The sequence below is a fragment of the Alexandromys fortis genome, unplaced genomic scaffold (genome assembly GCF_014885135.2).
Source record: "Alexandromys fortis isolate MF-2015 unplaced genomic scaffold, M_Fortis_MF-2015_v1.1 scaffold_348, whole genome shotgun sequence".
NCBI classification, from domain to species: Eukaryota; Metazoa; Chordata; class Mammalia; order Rodentia; family Cricetidae; genus Alexandromys; species Alexandromys fortis.
Window position 1 is genome coordinate 352,469 of NW_026068223.1, and position 18,021 is coordinate 370,489.

Consider the following 18,021-nt stretch of genomic DNA (forward strand, 5'->3'; position numbering starts at 1 on the left):
GGGAGACTCTTCCTGTGCCCCATAGGTCCTACCTGTCAGCTTCCTCCTGCGATACTCATGGGTGTGTCTGAACTGTGTCTGACACTTACAGCTTCACCAACATCCACCCAAGTTTCATGAGTCTTTTTGGTCATTGGAAAGCAATGAGGAGTTCTAGTTGGGTGGAACTGATGCTAATGCACAGGCTGTTGTTTTTAATTATTAGTAGTATTCGTGTAAGGGGTGTGTGTGTGTGTGTGTGTGTGTGTGTGTGTGTGTGGTCAAGCTGAGGTTGCACAGCATGTGGGTAAGCTGCTGAAGGCGGATTCTGGAGATCAAACTGAGGTCACCACGTCTGTGCAGCAATGGCTTTTGTGGCTGAGCCATCCTGCTGGCCTGGCAGAGCAAGTGCTTTGGGGAGTATGTATACAGATGAACACAAAGCTGGGAAGGACCTCGGGTTCTCTCCCAGAAAAGCAACTCACATGCCACACAACCTCAATTTACCTCCGAGCTCCTCCATCCCTCATATGCACACATGCGTGCACACACACACACACACACACACACACACACACACACACACACACAAGTTCTGCCCTTTCTCATACGTGTGGCCCATGCACATATCCCAAGGAGGGCAGCCACCTTGCATCCCAATGATGCATACGAGCATGAGTGCCACCCTTTCTTCCCCCGCCACTCATCATCTCAGACGCATAAATACTGCCTTCCTTTCCCTATCACATGTGCACACATGTGCAGCAATACATAAAGCATATGTGCAACACACAGCACGAGCTATAGCTCTAGGCTCTTGGCAGCACATGACAGCTCCAGCATCCACGGTCCTTTATTTGCTCTCACAATTGGGAAGGGTGCATTAGACTTGCACTCTAGCCAAAGGGACTCAATGGCTGCTTCCTTCTCTTTTGGTCTCCTTCTCAGCGGGGCCGTCTCCAGGCTGTGATAAGGATGGATACCACCAAGGGAGTGTTCATTTCCAGAATCTTCCAGCTGAAGGTCCATGGGCCCCTCTCCTTGGGCTGGCAGGTCACAGGCCTGTCGCTGAACCAAGACTTCAGTCAGGAGAATAATAAAATGCTGTCATTTGAGCTAGAGTTCCTGGGAAAGGGGGAGGGAGTCAGGCCTACCCAAACTAATGGCAGGAGGGAAAAGAGATGATTCACCAAAAGGGGGGGGGGGATGCCGGGAGCAGCAGGCAAAAACAGCAGATGTTCACCAACCTAAATGTACACAGATAAAGACGTGAAAGCTACACAGTGAGCCAGCCTCTGGTGCCTTGCCAACAAAATATTGACTTTAGATAAATAAAGGATTAAAACATGTTCCCTAGAACTTTGGGGGCAAGGGGACCCTTGAGCAAGCTGGATTTAGAAGAAAAGACAGACTCTATAACATAGTCCATGCTGGCCTTGAACACGTAGCAATGCCCCAGCCTCAGCTTCCTCTCCCAGGAACCATCACACCCAATTTAGAGAAGTAAGGTGTGAAGACAGGAGGGAAAGTTTGGTGGTAAAGTACCTGTCTTCATTGTGAAGTCCTAGGCTCAATCCCCAGCACCAGAAAAACAAAAACAGAACTCAGGGTGGCACATATCTTTAATCTCAGCGCTCTGGAGGCAGAGGCAAGTGAATCTGAGGCCAGCCTGATCTACATAGTGAGGTTCCGAACAGCCAGGGCTATGTATAAAAACCAAACAGAAACCCAAAAGTAAGATGGATGGAAAGATCTGGAAATGTAAAAAGCCACCGGGCAAGCACAAAACTCCCTCTGGAAGAGTGGAGCAGCTGGATAGTGTGTCAAAGGCTAGCGTATACTCAGTAGTTCACAGAGGCCAATGCCAGTGACCTATTTCTCCCATGCTGATCACGCCACACTTGAAAACAGCAGCACTTTGGGGTCGGGGATGCTGGGCTCTACCGCAGAGCTATGTCCCTAGTCTCCAGCTCTAATTCAATTTCTACAACTGATCTCAAGAAGTGCAGCAGCGAGAAAAGGGGCGTCTATGACACAACTAAAGCTCACATAACTGAGACAGGGGAATGCCCCTGGCTTTTCTCAAAAGTTCTGCTGTGGCTAGGGCCAAGACCCCAGAACAGGAGCCATCTGAAGAACTTCTTGTGTGAAGTTGAGCATGTTACTTAACCTCTCTGGGAGTCCTTTCGGTGCTCCCAAAATGAGCAGAGCACGTCCTTCAGAGAGCAAATGAGAACAATGGACACAACAGTCGTCTCAACTCGCAGGAGCTGAACTCTCAGCACCTCTGCAGAAACGTCCAGCGTCTCCTCTGCAGCACCTGCTGGGCAACGAGAGATGACTGAAGAAAAACCTTTGCAGTGAGGATTGAGTACCTAAAAGGAGTGATAAGAAGGGTTCTATAGGGCTGTAACAAAGAGATAATAGGCAAAAATCTGCCTCCATGCAAAATCCACGCTTGCAAATCCAGTTCCCAGGGAGCGAGCCGTGCAAACAGTGCCCTGCCTGCTGACCCTTGTCCCTGCCAATAGTGAAGGCGGCAGGAAATAAAGTGACAATGATGGCTCTCTTCTGAGTGTCTCTTATACACGACATAGAACCCTAAGGCAGCCAGTGAGGAAGGCGGCATTCCCACCTGCAAATAGGAACAGTAAAGTTCAAAACTCCTCCTGCCAAAGCAGTGCGGTCGGATCCTGGGCCACACCCAGGCTTCCAAAGGCTAAGTGTGCTCTCTTCAGGGGTCCCACTTCAGACACCTGTTCAACTGTCTCCATGAGAAGAAGCAATAGTCAGGTCTGGAGAGATGGCGCAGTGGTTAGAAGCACTGGCTACTCATCCAAAGGACCTGAGTTCAATTCTCAGCACCCACATGACAGCTAATCACTGTCTGTAACTCCAGAACCGACACCCTCACACCTACATGCAAGAAAAAACACCAATGTATATAAAATAAAGAAATTAAAAAAAAAAGAAGCTGTAATCACTGGGCAGTGGTGGCTCACACCTTTAATCCCAGACAGAAGCAAGAGGATCTCTCTGAGTTCGAAGCCAGCCTGGTCTACAGAGCGAGCTCTAGGACAGCCTGGAACTGAAAAGAAAAGAAATAATAGTAGGGTTGGCAGGATGGCTCAGTGGGCACAGCGGGCAAAGATACCTGCTGCCAAGAAGGGTCTACATGGTAGACAAGGAGAACTAATTCCACAAGTCCCATGGTGCATGTGCCCTTTCTCACACACATATTCACATAAAGAAATAAATGCAATTTGAAAAATAAAGCAATAGGGAAAAAATGCAATACATGTCAGTAGAGCAAAAGAAACACTCTCAAACCCAAAGTGGTATAGAGCCCATCTACTCATACAACCACCGTCTCGTGAGCCTCAAAACTCTTCTGCCCACTAAAGGTTCCAGCAGACTTGAGGGACCTCTGTCCAGTGCTGTGGAATGCGACATACAACAGAAACCATGACTACCTTGCAAACTGCATACCTACAACATGAGAAAACGCCTCGCTGGACTCCAGAACGTGCTGACTGAGTAAATCCAAAAGCTGACTTGGCCTTCTCTACCATGATAAAACAAGACAGACAGGGCCAGGAATAAAGCCCAGTGGTGGAATGCTTCCTAGCCTGAAGATGGGTTTTCATCCCTACCTGGGAGGATGGAGAGAAGAAAGGAGGAAGGGAGGGAGAAAGAATGCAAGAGGAGTTTAACTAAAGAAAGACCTGACCTGCTACCTACTACCCTCTAACCCACCTATCTTTCAGATTCTCTAAGGGTGGAGATAACTCCAAATCCACACACAGTGGCCCATTCATAGGTCTTAAAGAAAAATCTGTTGACTTAGACAGTGAGATTGGACTGCATTAGGGCCAGCCTGAGCCAGTTTAGCCTCTAGGACTTGTTAGACATGCTCCCATGGCAACACAAGTCACTATGCAGTTTCTGCATTCCTGACAGACCTTCAACATCCAGTCCCCATAACCCACCCTCTCTCTTCCTTCTGGCCTCTCCCGGTTTCCCAGGTGATATCCAGGGAACACCTAAGAGTTGCTAGTGACGGATAAGCAGTTTGAGGAACCCAGAAACCGTAGGGAAAGCCCCAAAAAGAGAAGGGAAGGGACTCAACCCCCAGGCCAGTGTTCCTCAGTCGGAAGCCTCCAACTGCCCCCCACACCCAGTTTCCTAGTCATGCTCCCAGAGCTGTGGACACATGGCCCCAGTGTCCTCCACATCTAGTCATTCCGTATTCCCCCTGGCCTGACCCTGTGCCTCTTGACTGACAGCGCCTCAGGAAACCTCTCTACCTCTGGAGTTCTACCCTCTCACCGGCCTCCTTGTACCCCACCCCATACCTCTAGCTTGGCTCTGCCCACAACCTCCTCCAGGAAGCCTCCAGCATGGACTCCCTCTAGTCCTCCAGCCCTGAGCATCCATGTCTCATTTCCACAGGACATTAAAGGCCTGGACATGGGTCCAGACACCCCATGGCCTAGGGTTCCCTTAAGGTGGTAATCTGTACAGAAAATGAGAAATAAGCAAAACATGCACTCTGGAGCTGAGGAATCTGAGCACGGTGGTTAAATCTAGGAGCTAGCGAAAGCCAGATCTGGGCCCTGTTCAAAAACTCCCACCACACACTTCCAAAGAACACTAGGATTTGTGGTTAAAATACTCTTGTTTTAGGGATTGTGACTCAAATCAAACAAAATTCAAGGCAGGAAGATGACTCAGAGGATAAAGTATGGCTACCAAGCCTGACGACCCGAGTTTGGTCCCTCGTCCTCAGACCTTCACAAGGACACCATGATGTTGGTGTTTCTACACACGTTAATTAAAATATAGTGCCAGGAGTGGTAGTACATGCCTTTAGTCCCAGCAACAGGGAGGCACAGGCCAGCCTGGTCTATAGAGAGTGCAGGCTAGCCAGAGCTACATAGTGAGACCCCATCAAAAAAATAAAAAGCGTTTTTTTTAAAAACTTTAACCAAACTTCAGTACAATTTTCGCTTTTAGAATTATCCTAATATACAGAACAACGTAAACTAGCAAGAAAATTCCTCTTGGGAATGAAATGACCTGTGTTCTAGTCCCAGCGAGTCTCTAAGTTGCTGAGCTAGCTGAAAGAGTTCCGTCTCCTTTCAGGCCTACAGCAGACACCATGGAGAAAGCATCAGCTTAGACTGGGCCTATCGCACATGTGCTCTCTTGTGTAAAACAAAATTCACATTAGAAGGTTTTGTTCAGGGGCTGGAGAGATGGCTCAACAGTTACAAGCACTGGCTGCTCCTCTAGATGACCGAGGTTCAATTCCCAGCATCCACGTGGCAGCTCACAACTGTCTAATGCTAAGATCTGACACCTTCACACAGACATACATGCAGGCAAAATATCGATGCAAATGAAATAAAAGTAAACAAATTATTTTTTAGAAGAAGTTTTTCCAGTCAGATAGTTGTACAGCATGCTTTAGTCCCAGCACAATGTGTGTGGGGGATCTCTGGGAGTTTACGGACATCCTGGTCTGCAGAGCAAGTTCCAGGCAGCCAGGACCATTCTGTGAGACTCTGTTTCAAATAAATACATAAATTATATATATTTTTTTCTCTGTGGTCCATCCCACACACACACCCGCTGCTATTTGCCTCCTGTCTAACTCCCCTCAACTAAAAAGGTCCAGGCTCAGCAGAGCTCTATAGTCTGCCTCAGTTTTGTTTCTCAGTGCACTGGCATCCTGTGCCTTCAGCAGAGTCCTTTCTTCTACAAAGCACCGAAAAGGAGCAAAAGGATAGAATAAGAAAGGCCTCCCTGTAACCAAACTCTGTTGGAACTGAGAGGAGTGACCTGCAAAGGAAGGGAGAGTCTTGTCAGGGCCAGGCCTGCCCAGAAGCCAAACACATGGTGGGTGGGACAAGCCTCCACAGGACAAGGCCTGGGGACCTAGAGAAATGACCTCCAGAGACTGAGAAGCTCAGTGGGCTTCTGAAAGCAGAGCTGTCAGACAGTCTGAATTCCTGGGGTAGCCTGAGTAAGCCATCCCCCTGCCCCGCCGGTGGAATGCGGCTGGGTGGCCTGTGTGCAGAGCTTTACCCAAACAAGTGCTGTAGGAGCCATAAACCTTATCTCCCAGGCTCTTCTGAGGTTCCCGGAGCTCAGGCTGAGTCAGAGCCCAGGGCTGGGGCCTGAGGCACACCTGACTCACTGCCGGATGTGTGATCCTTCTGGAATGAAACGGGAGCAGAGGGGACCTGCCTCTCTGCACAGTGGGGTGAAGAGGTGGACCAGGTGATCGATTCTCAGGAAGGCCAGAGTCTTACCAGCCAGCCCTAAGCCAAAAATTCCTCTCCCAGCAAACCCAGGTACAAACTGTCCCTCAATTTTTCCTCGTTCTAAAATCTAGAGTTGACACCCAGTTGTTAATGGAACCCAGTGGTTTCTCTTTCTGTGCGTTATAAAACCTAAGATCCAACTTAGAAGCAGGGTTGGGAAACAAAGGGACAGCCTGCTGCCAGGGCTGTGCCCCCTGTCCCGCCTTCATCCTAAGCAGACCTGGAAGGAGAGAAGGGAGAGAAAAGAGGCTCTGTTCTCTGGTTCCTGGTGTCCCTGAGAAATTCCCCCAGCCCCCTGCCAAGCGCCTCTTCCCTCCCAACAGGCCAGTGTGGCCAGTCAGGGAGACAGAGCTCACTAGGCCCCTCTCTGCAGGTGGTATCGATGACATCACCGTCCTCTCTGGAGCCACACTTTCTCTTGCCAGGTAAGGAAATGTTCCTGTCTCCTCCTCCCCCACTCGCTCCAAGTTGTCCTCTGCCAGTGCTAAGGGAGGCCAATCTTCTACAAACACTGCTCTGATCCAGTCACTCCCCAGCCCCGAGCTTCCCATCACATTCTGAATAAAGGTCACGTCTCTCATCTGTCCGCTGGCACTGACTGCCACTCTCAGCCTCCTCTCAGGGCTGTGCCCTCCCTCATACAGTGCCTCCTGGCCACCTGCACCTGCAGCTGAAGCCTGACCCTCCCTGCCAGTCCCATACACTGCAAACATTTGCTGAAGGAACACGACATAACAGCCCCTCCTCCCAGCAGCCGGCGAGAAGCCACCCCTGGGACCCTCCTGACAGGCCAGTCACCCTGGATGGGTTTTGCTTGCTGTTTGCATAGCTGCGCTCTGCGTCTGATTGTAAGCCTCATCCATGTGTGGACCGTGGTGTTCTTTATTTGTCCTGTCAGATTCTGACAATGACCTTGCGAGTTCAGTATTATTATCCTTATTTACGTGTGAGGAACCCAGGACTTGGCGGAGCAGTTCGCGCTGTGAATGGTGGGTAGTGTTCGAGCAGGGGTTTGGGTTCTGTGTCCACAGCTCCCACACTGCAGACCCCAGCACCGTCCTCAGCACAAGGCCCTCCGCGTTCCCTTCAGCGGAGCGAGATGTGAGCAGTTCTACCCAGACAACTCCTGTTCTCTGTTTTCCTCCCAAGCTCGTCGCCCTTGCTCTGGATCCTAGACAGTGGAGGACAGGGAAGAAGTGAGCAATGTCTGCCCCTCGTGGATCCCAGGAATAACAGCTAAAGCCTGGGTAGCAGGGCAGAAGCCTTCGCCCCCACGCACTGCCTGTTCTGACGTCCCCCAAGTGAGCTTCAGCTCTTCTCTCCCTCCCTTCCCAACTCTAGTAGGACACAGGTTGGGTGAGGGGGCAGCAGGCAAGACAGAAAAAAAAAAAGGTCAGGGGCCAAAATGCAATGACTCACCCTCCTTTGTCCTCCCCTGGGGGTTTAGGGGCTGGACTCTTAAATTCCAGCCTATCCCTGGGAGACACTTAGATGTCAGTTACCTGGACGGCACGAGGACGACTCTGTTTATCCAAACTAAGAGCCTGCCATGGCAACCCAGGGCCAGTGCCTTTAGGGCCAGGAGCAAAGGTCCTGGACAAAAGGGGTGGAGCCATATGTACCTAGCCTCAGGGTTCTGCTGCCGCCTGCCACCTGTGTGCCACTGGGGCCTGCTCTAACCCAGCACCCCCTTGTGGCCGAGTAGGAACCACCCATCTTCTAAAAACACGTCCCCCCTCCCGGACACTAAGATAGGAATGAGGAACTGAGCTAACTGAGGAGGAGAAGGGAGTCTGGTGGGTAGCATAAGGAGGAAAAATAGCAAAACCTTCAGAGCCAGAGAGATGGCTTCTTACATGGAGGAGAGCCCAGAACACTGGGTGAGGTGGCAACACCCCCACTCCTGTCTCCTGGGACCCCTAGGGCTACCACCATTCGTTTTTTTTTTTTTATTTTACCTTTTGTGTATGAGTGTTTGACCTGCCAGTATATGTGTATTAACAGGTGCCCTTAAAGTTCAGGAGAAGGTATCAGATCTCTTGGAACTAGAATTGATGGTGTGTGTCAGGAACTGAAGGTGGGTCCTCTGGAAAGACAGCCAGTGCTTTTAACCACTGAGCCATCTCTCTGGCCCCAACCATCATTCTTCTGTTTTCTTTTGTTTTGTTTTTCAAGACAGGGTTTCTCTGTGTTGCCCTAGCTGTCCTGGAACTTTCTTTGTAAACCATGCTGGCCTTAAACTCACAGAAATTCACCTGCCTCTGCCTCCTGGGTGCTGAAATTAAAGAGCTGCACCACCACCACCCGGCACCAACCATCATTCTTAATAATGCACTTTTTGGCAGACCATGTGCCCTTTAAAACTCTGACATGCACCACGAACAGCTAGTTGTAAAAACCTGCCTGCAAAACTGCCGGTCCTGTAGCCCTTCACTAAAGCCTGGAACTGGCATGGAGACTTAAAAACACATAGACAAACACAGAGACAGAGACAGACAGAGAGAGACGCCGCCATGGGTCATCCTTGACACAAGAATGCCAACTTTATGGAGCTCAGGGGCACTTTATATAGGGCTCTGGCCACACCCCAGCTCTCTGGATCTTTCAGCAGCAGACCATCAGAAACCACTCCCCTGCCATCAGAGTCTGCTCAGAGCAAAGGAACACAGGTTGTTTACAGGAAACTCAGGGTCTGGGTCTGCAGCCCCTACCAGCTCCCACCAGCTAGTGACTCGGGGAACCCCCCTACGCACACACACACACACACACACACACACACACAGAGGCTAACAGCTAGTAACTTAGGAACCTCTCCTACACACACACACACACACACACACACACAGGCTAACAGCTAGTAACTCAGGAACCACACACACACACACACACATATAGAGACTCAGAAACACATACACAGCAGCTATTAGGATCTGCCTTCATCTCTCTTCCTCTGCGTAATCCTTGCATGGCAAACATCTCTGAACCCCAATGGGAGCTGCACAGCTGTGTTTCAGTGGTCCTTTGGGTATCTCACCTCAAATCTGTGGGTGCTATGCTAAGTTGTTCTGTCTGCTTGACACAAACCCAAGTATACCTGGGAAGAGAAAATCTTAATTGAGAAAATGCCTCCATAAGATTGACCTCTAGGCAAATGTGTACGGCATTTCATAATTAATAATTGATGTGGCAGAGCCCTCACCCACCATGTGCACTGCCATCCCAGAGAGAAGGCCAAGCATGACAGTAAGGACCATTCCTCTACAGCTTCTGATTCAGTTCCTGCTTTGAGTTCCTGCTCTGACTTCCTTCGACGATAGTCTCTGATGTGAAAGTGTAGGATAAAATAAATCCTTTCCTCCCCAAGTTGGTCATGGCATCTCATCACAGAACAGGTTCCAAACTGAAATTGCTTTGTAACACCACTGTCTAAGCCTTATCGCCTCCCTTGATCCTTGCCTTGTGTACAGCAACCCCTGCTCCAAAACCAGAAGCCTGGGTCTGCCTGACGTCCAGACACAAGAACGTGCTTCCCCAGTCTAGATCAAGCAATGTGATCCCTGTGAAGTGCAGTGCCTGGTCCGCCTTACATGTGCAAGGACGTGCTACTGTCATTTTAAGAGGTGTATATTGTTTTGTTGGTAGTGGAAGTGGAGGCAGGAAGATTAGACGTTCAAGGTCATCCTCAGCTACGCTACGTAGTAAATTCAAAGCTAGCCTGGGATAAATGAGACCTTGTCTCAAAAACCAAAGGGACAACAAAAATTAAGAACTTCTTATTAAAAATCATTGTTAAGAGAAGAAAAGGATTGGGCTAGCAAGATGACCCCGGCGATAACGGCTCTTGCCTCCAAGCCCGATGACTTGAGTTTGGTCCTTGCCTCCAAGCCCGATGATCCACATGACGAAAGGAAATAAACCATCCTTGAAAGCTGTCCTTTGACCTCCACAGGTTCTCTACAGAGGGTGCCCATCACAGTACTCAGAGACACCTAACTAATTAATATGATAAAATTTGAAGAGGGGCTGGAGAGATGGCTCAGAGGTTAAGAGCACTGCCTGCTCTTCCAGAGGTCCTGAGTTCAATTCCCAGCAACCACATGGTGGCTCACAACCATCTGTAAGGAGGTCTAATACCCTCTTCTGGCCTGCAGACATACACACAGACAGAATATTGTATACATAATAAATAAATAAATATTTTAAAAAATTTTGAAGAAAGTAGCCGGGCATAAACCACAGACCTTCAGTCCCATCAGGAGGCACAGACAGGAAACCCCGTGCGTTTTAGACCTGCCTAATCTGAGTTCCAGTACAGCTAGGGCTACATAGTGAGAACCTGCCTTGAAAAACAAGACACAAACAAAAAGAATAAAAAGATATTACTGAGTGGGAGGAAAAACATTGTAAGTCATATATTACAAAGAATGTTAATATTTACATACACATTAATATACATGCATATAACATATTTTATATATACAAATAACACACATGTATTAAAGCCTCAAATTTTCATAATTTTAAACCCATAATTTTCTATGATGGGCTAAAGATTTGAGTGGTAAGATCAAGGAAGAAATACTTCCTGGGCATGGTAGTTCAAATCTACAATTCTAGCATTTGAGAGGCTGGGACAAGAGAATTGCCTCAAAGTTTCAGACCGGCTAGGTTGTATAGTAAATCATTTTTTATTATGGATCAGAACTCTATTTCATTCATAAATAAATAAATGAGATTTTAAAAGAAGAGAATAAGGAGGAAGAAGATATGTAAATCACAAACCAGTACTTGAGAAATGCTTAATCCAAGCTTGGTGGTGTACACACCTGTAACCTGAAACAGGACAGCCTGCCTGAGCTACCCAACAATGTCCCTTCTGTGTTTTCTAGTCACCCTGTTCAGATCCCAGAGTCTTCTGATAATCCCCCCACCCATCCCCCACAGGTCCCTCCAACTTTCCATAGTAGCACTGCTTTTTTGCTACTGTTTTGACTTGGGTTTTTATTTTTTAAAGATTTATTTATTAATATTTTTATGTGCATTGGTGTTTTACCTGCATGTATATCTGTGTGAAGGTGCCAAATCCCCTGGAACTGGGGTTTCAGATGCCATATGGGTGCTGGTGCTAGGAATTGAACCTCTTCTTCTGGAAGAGCAGTCTCTGCCTTTAACTGTTGATCCCTCTCTCCAGCCCCTGAAACAGAATCTCTTGTGGTCTGGGCTAGTCTCAGGCTTGCAATGGAGTCGAGACTGGCCTTGAACTCATGATCCTCCTACTTTTTTTTGAGTCGGGGTCTCTCTGTGTAGCCTGTCCTGGAACTCTCTATGTAGACCAGGCTGGCCTTGATTTCGGAGATGCACCTGCCTCTGCCTCTCCAGTGCTGGGATTGCGGACAGGCACCACTACACCTGGCTCCTTCCCCTGGTTTTACCCAGCTGGTGGCAGCTGCCACGTCAACCTCCCTCATGCTTCCTATTAGAGGAGGGGCAGAAACATGGCCGGAACCTGAGTCACAGCTCTGCCACCAGCCAATGCTGTCACTCCTCAAGACCCTTACCTGCGATCAGGGTTCTCCCAACTTCCATTACCTCGAGACTCACTTGAATAGCAGCAAGCCTCAGTGCACTGCTCTCTGTGACGGCCGAGCAGCCTCGCTGGGCATTGCCACACTCGCCGGGGAAACCTTCCGCTCACCCTGCCACCTCCAGGGGCATGGATGTCTACCTGTTTCCTTCTCAACAATCTGATGTTTTGTCCTGTTGTGGTACAAGGAATGAAGCCCAGGGCCTTATATGTGTTAGGCAAGCTCTCCACCATTCCCTATCACTTTACGACCTTCTTTTATGAAGACTTGATTGATGGATTGATTGATTTTAAGATAGGGTTTCACTACGCAGGCCAGACTGGTCTTGAACTCACAGAAATCCTCCTGTCTCTTCCTTTCGTGTGCTGGAATCAACGATATATACTGCCAGGCCAGCACGTAATCATTTAAAAAAAATTATTCATTTATTTATTATGTATACAATAGTCTGTCTGTGTATGCCTGCAGGACAGAAGAGGGCACCAGACCCCATCACAGATGGTTGTGAGCCACCATGTGGTTGCTGGGAATTGAACTCAGGACCTTTGGAAGAGCAGACAACGCTCTTAACCTCTGAGCCATCTCTCCAGCCCCCCATGTAATCATTTTTATATTTATATTATATATGTATTTGTGAGTACACACACATATGGAGGTCAGAAGACAATTTGCAGAGTTTGTTAACATCTTCTGCTATGTGAGTTCCAGGGATTGAACTCAGATTTTTAGTCTTAGCAGCAAGCAGCTCACAGGCCAGTCTCCGTCTCTCCTGTTCTACAGATGCGTCAGCTCACAGGCCAGTCTCCGTCACCCCTGTTCTACAGATGCGTCAGCTCACAGGCCAGTCTCCGTCACCCCTGTTCTACAGATGCGTCAGCTCACAGGCCAGTCTCCGTCACCCCTGTTCTACAGATGCGTCAGCTCACAGGCCAGTCTCCGTCACCCCTGTTCTACAGATGCGTCAGCTCACAGGCCAGTCTCCGTCACCCCTGTTCTACAGATGCGTCAGCTCACAGGCCAGTCTCCGTCACCCCTGTTCTACAGATGCGTCAGCTCACAGGCCAGTCTCCGTCACCCCTGTTCTACAGATGCGTCAGCTCACAGGCCAGTCTCCGTCACCCCTGTTCTACAGATGCGTCAGCTCACAGGCCAGTCTCCGTCACCCCTGTTCTACAGATGCGTCAGCTCACAGGCCAGTCTCCGTCACCCCTGTTCTACAGATGCGTCAGCTCACAGGCCAGTCTCCGTCACCCCTGTTCTACAGATGCGTCAGCTCACAGGCCAGTCTCCGTCACCCCTGTTCTACAGATGCGTCAGCTCACAGGCCAGTCTCCGTCACTCCTGCTTTACAGATGCGTCAGCTCACAGGCCAGTCTCCGTCACCCCTGCTGTACAGATGCGTCAGCTCACAGGCCAGTCTCCGTCACCCCTGTTTCTTTCCTTTGCATCGCACTTAGGTTCTATCCCAATCTTCTCAGCCATTGGTTGCAGAAAGGGCTATGCATGGTGCTGTGCAGAGTTCTAGGACCCCCAACCAAGGACACGGGAAACATTGCCTCTTTCCAGCTTGCATGAATGCCAGTCACACCTGCTACTACTGCATGTTCTTCCAAGCACCGGCTCTGGTTTTCTAGGTACTTAAAAGGCAATCTGTCCAGGTTTGCCTGTAGCTCTGCCGAATCTAGAGGCAGCAGGAAAAGGTATCAGTCACAGAAAATTTACTACACAATTTTAAGAAAGGATCCTTGACCACCCTACTGTCCCATTTCATCCTCTTCTCTGCAGACTCAATCTTAGTACCACATTGCCACTGCTGGACACCAAAGCTAAGACAGTTTGCTTTAGATTATGTCATTTGCCGGGTGTGGTGGAGCACGTCTTTAATCCCAGCACTCAGGAGGCAGAGACATGAGTGAGGCCAGCCAGGTCTACAGAGTGAGTTCCAGGACAAGTTCACTGGAGTTCAGGAAGGGAAGGGAAGAAGAGAACATGACATCTGGCAAAGTCACCCTAGTGAAGGGGGCTGGAGTGGAGAGCAGAGGCCATGGAAGCTCCTAGGATTCTTCTCTCAGCTTCAGCACCTAGAAAACTCTAGCAGGCACTCCTCAGCACCCGGAGAACTCTAGCAGGCATGCAGGTACTCCTCAGCATTAACCCTAGGAAGAACCCTCTGATACGAACAACCGAAGCAATAATACTGAAAGTGCCCCCACACTCCCACTCCAGGGGAGCATGCCCAAATGGAGCCCTCAGAACCCCACCCCAACTCTACCATGCACAAACTGCCCTAGGACTTCAACAGGGAGGACAGCCCCAGAGAGTTCTGAAGGTCCTTCCTCAGTGTCCCCTGCTGCACTTGAAGCCGCACATTTCGCCTCCCCCCCCCCCCAGGCTCTCTCCAGTCTACTCAACCATACTTCCTGACTCTCTAGAACACTACTTTATGTTATTATAGACAAGATATCCTGGTGGCCTAGGCTGGCTTCAAGTTGCCTATGTATTTCGAATGCCGGATCCTCCTGCATCCATCACTGGGGCTTCCCGACAGCTAACCAAGCATTCTGCCATCCCAGCTACACCCAGCAGCGATTGTACTTGTTTGTTTTGTTAGGCAGGTACTCACACAGCCGAGGCTAGCCTGAAACTCCAAATCCTCTTGCCTTCACCTCTTTCTGCGCTGGCATCACAGGTTCGTGCCACAATGCCCAGCTCATCCTTTTCAATAACGGTTTAAAACCCAAACCATCTACTGAGCTCCCCCTCCAAGTCCATTCTACACCAAACGCATTTTACCCAAAGTTCCACCTCATTGCTCCAGGTCTCAGAGTGCTGCCAAAACTCCTCCTCTGAGGAAACTGGATCGCCTTGCCCCTCTAACACTCTCATCCCCCACCACAAAGTCTCTATTTTCCCCCAACACTGAGCCACTTCAAGGAGAGGCTCAGGTTGGGTGTGATGTCACCTGCAATCTCAGCACTCAGGAGGATCATAAATTTGGGGCCAGCTGGGCTACAGTTTGAAACTGTCTCAAACGGAATAAATAATCATAGGACACACTCCTTTGATCCCAGCTCTCCCCGAGGCCTAGAGGCTGATCCCTGAGTTGAAGAAAGATGATGGAACCAGCCTTGCACTCACAGTAGAGACCCCACCACACAGACCTGGAATGACTTTCTGAAGACCCTCCACCCCCATCCCCCCCCATCCTCCACCCCAGCTCCTCTCAGGGCTGGGCCAGGGAAATAGCCAGACTGATAACAATCTCTGGGCCTTCTAACTCCAGACCCTCACAACGCTAATCCTCTAATCTCCCACTATCTAGTCTGCACGGAGCATGGCTCTAGCCCTTAAAAGGAGAGTGCGCCTACGTGCAAGGAGGACGACCCCGCCCACCCCACAGTCACCACCGAGCTTTCTCCCAGTTAAACTTGCGTTGCAGGTTTCCTCCCCCTCGGCGGGACAAGGGAATGTAGGGCCTGGGGAAGGGAACCACTTCCTTTACCCTCCCCCACTCTCTCCCCCACCCTCACCCCACCGCTCAACCCCCCTCTTTTCACTCTTTGTTCTCAGCGCTTCTCGGCTGACCGCTCTCGCCTCTCCCTCTCCCCAGCTTGGTTCCGCTGCTACCCCAGTCCCTTCTCTCCTTGCCCCCACCCACAGGCCAGACGCCCAGTCCTAGGGATCTTGGAATGAAACTATCTCCCCCACCCCACCCTGCGAGCCCCTCTCCCCAGCGCGCCCACTGTCAGGCTGAGTTTTTAGGCCCGATCACAGAGGAATCCGGAACTGCGGGGAAGGGGCAAGCTGGCACTGAACTCCTGCGATCGGTATTTGCTCCATGCTGCAAGAGGTCAGGAATGCAACCGGCTAAGTGAGATAAGGAGACGTTGCAGCTCTCCGGCCCCACTGCAAACTTCCCCACCACAGAAGGGTCAGCGCTTCAGGGGTGGGGCAAGATCAGAGCAGGATTTACCAAGGGGCTTACAGAAAAATCCTAGGGTCCTGGAGTCACTACTGAAAAAACTCAAAAGTCCCCCAGTGATCCTCCGTGATTTGAGGCCTCCTGGAGTCCCTCCTTATACCCTCCCGAATGAGGCCTTACTCTGCAGTAATTCCTATTTGTTTAAGAAGGAGCATTGTGATTAACAATCCCATGCTTCGCCTACCAGAAGACTAGACAGGCAGTTGTTGGCTATTTTCCTCCCCAAAGAAGTGAAAGAAAAAAAAAAAAAGCTCAGTTAAGTGACTTTCTGAGGTCACCCAACCCGCAAAGTGCCCAAGTTGGATAACTTAAAGCTTAAAAAAACAGCAGAACCTGTTCATGGAACATTTAACCAGTACACTTCAATGTATGGTCCCATAAAATAGGACAGTTGTGGAATTCAGTGGGAGAATTTGTAAGATTAAAAGCCCCTTTCACTGGCTGGAATCTCCAACCCCCAAGAAGTCTTCATGCAAAGCCAGTGGGCATTTGTTTGCATGTTAGTTTGCATCCATTTGCCTGGCTGTCTCTGGCAACGCCCAGCCTCCACAGCCAGCTCCCGGGGTCCTCCAGGGTTTTCCCATCCCGAGGAGGTAGGCTTGGAACAATCCGTTCACACCCTGCCTCCGCCTGATCTGCTGACCTGGACTCATTCTAGGGCCCCTTTCTCTCCCTGTTTTACTTTCCTGTCTGCCCACAGAGTCAGTTCAGCTGGTCGCTCGATAAGGATCAATAAGTCCACTCCAGAGCAAAGAGCACAGCCGTAGGTGCGACAGATCCCAGGGCCGACCCTCGGGGTTTCTCCATCTTCATTCAGGAGCTGGTGGGGGCTGGGGTGTTGCACAAGTTTGGGGGTTTCTCCAAGGAACAAGATGGAAATTTGGGGATCATTATGAAGACTGACCAGGAAAGAAAGAAGGCCCAGGGAGCAGGAGGAGGGGCCAGTGTGAGCAGGGGGGGTGGGGGGATAGAGAGAAAAGCCATCTGGTTCAAGCCTAGCCAGGTGTTTCTATGCAGCTGTCTTCTCAGATCCCAGCCTATCCAGACACAGTGTGGTCTGCAGGACAGACAGTGCTCTCTTTCCCCTGCTTTCTTCCCATGGCTACTAGAAAGGGCGTGACACACAGTCAGTGTCCAGCAAATACTGGTTAAATTGTAAGTGCTCTTGGGCTGGGGGTGTACTCAGCAAGCAGAGTGCTGATGTCAAATATGAGGCCTTGAGTTTGATCCTCTGCACCCCATAAACTCGATGTGATATCTCATGCCTGTGATCACAGGAACAGGAGGATCAGGGGCTGAAGGCCATCCTTGGCTACATAGAAAGTTCAGGACCAGCCTGAGCTACAGAGGGTGTTCAGAGACAGTACAGGAGCTACTTAAGGAAATGTGTTCCGAGGAAGTGCATTCCTGTTTTGAGAATATAGATTTCCACAGTTCCACACATACACGTGTTTAGCAATGGACAGAGCCACAGCACTGTCTGGAAACCCAGGGCCGTGAGACCAGAATGTGAAAACCAAGAGACCTGGAGCGCTCAGGATCGTATTTCTCCTCCTCTTTATTTATTTATCAATTTTTTTATGTGAACGGGTGTTTTGCCTGCATGTGTGAGGGTGTCGGGTACCCTAGAACTAGAGTTTCAGAAGTTGTGAGCTGCCTTGTGGGTGCTGGGAATTGAACCCTGGTCAATGTTCTCAATCATTGAACCAGCCCTCCAGCCACTCTCTTCCTCTTCTTGAGCTCCCAGCTTTTCTTCCCCCAGGACTCCTGGGGCTCCAGGGCTGTCCTCCGACTTAAGCTAAGAACACTCTACAAAATCTTCGCCCTAGTGGACATCTCTTCTAACTGTGCAAAAGGTATTAAAAGCGCTATATCCTGCCCTAAAAAGCAAAGGCTAACACCACCTGCTATCCTTCGTGCCCCTGATTAGCCACCCCCTTCCTGGGCGCTGAGGGTAGCGTACAGTGCTGAGAGCACGTGATGGGGCCAAGAAGGGCTGCGACCAGGTAGGTCACAGGAGTCGCGCGCTCTTGGCGCCCGCGGCTCCGGGGGCGGGGGCGGGGCCTGCAAAGAAGGTCCCCTCCTCTTTCCCTCAGCGATATAACAGGTCGAGGGCTGCCACTCTCTACGGCCGTCGGAACCCCTG

The 18,021-nt window shown here is 50.0% G+C and overlaps 1 protein-coding gene and 1 long non-coding RNA gene across 5 annotated transcripts; one reads left to right on the top strand and one right to left on the bottom strand.

Moving 5' to 3' along the window:
* Positions 1 to 1,054: 1,054 nt before the first annotated feature.
* LOC126493597 (uncharacterized) lies at positions 1,055 to 8,299 on the bottom strand. The gene is made up of 3 exons (XR_007589838.1): positions 7,728 to 8,299; positions 7,253 to 7,479; positions 1,055 to 2,299 (listed from the first exon to the last, which is right to left on the bottom strand). It is a non-coding gene; the product is annotated as an uncharacterized lncRNA (long non-coding RNA).
* Positions 3,476 to 18,014, top strand: LOC126493596 (uncharacterized). 4 transcript variants are annotated; one of them, XM_050130613.1, is made up of 7 exons: positions 3,476 to 6,007; positions 6,110 to 6,338; positions 6,682 to 6,733; positions 9,776 to 9,928; positions 12,674 to 13,305; positions 17,638 to 17,731; positions 17,972 to 18,014. In XM_050130613.1, exons 3-7 carry the CDS (start codon positions 6,691 to 6,693, stop codon positions 17,977 to 17,979), a joined length of 930 nt encoding a protein of 309 aa, XP_049986570.1. In that variant the 5' UTR covers positions 3,476 to 6,007; positions 6,110 to 6,338; positions 6,682 to 6,690; the 3' UTR covers positions 17,980 to 18,014. The 4 variants fall into 4 exon arrangements, with proteins under 4 accessions (XP_049986570.1, XP_049986571.1, XP_049986572.1 ...); XM_050130614.1 differs by lacking the exons at positions 9,776 to 9,928; positions 17,972 to 18,014 and having other exon boundaries at positions 3,989 to 6,007; positions 17,638 to 17,805; XM_050130615.1 differs by lacking the exons at positions 3,476 to 6,007; positions 6,110 to 6,338; positions 6,682 to 6,733; positions 9,776 to 9,928; positions 17,972 to 18,014 and adding an exon at positions 6,744 to 7,156 and having other exon boundaries at positions 12,718 to 13,305; positions 17,638 to 17,805.
* Positions 18,015 to 18,021: the final 7 nt, after the last annotated feature.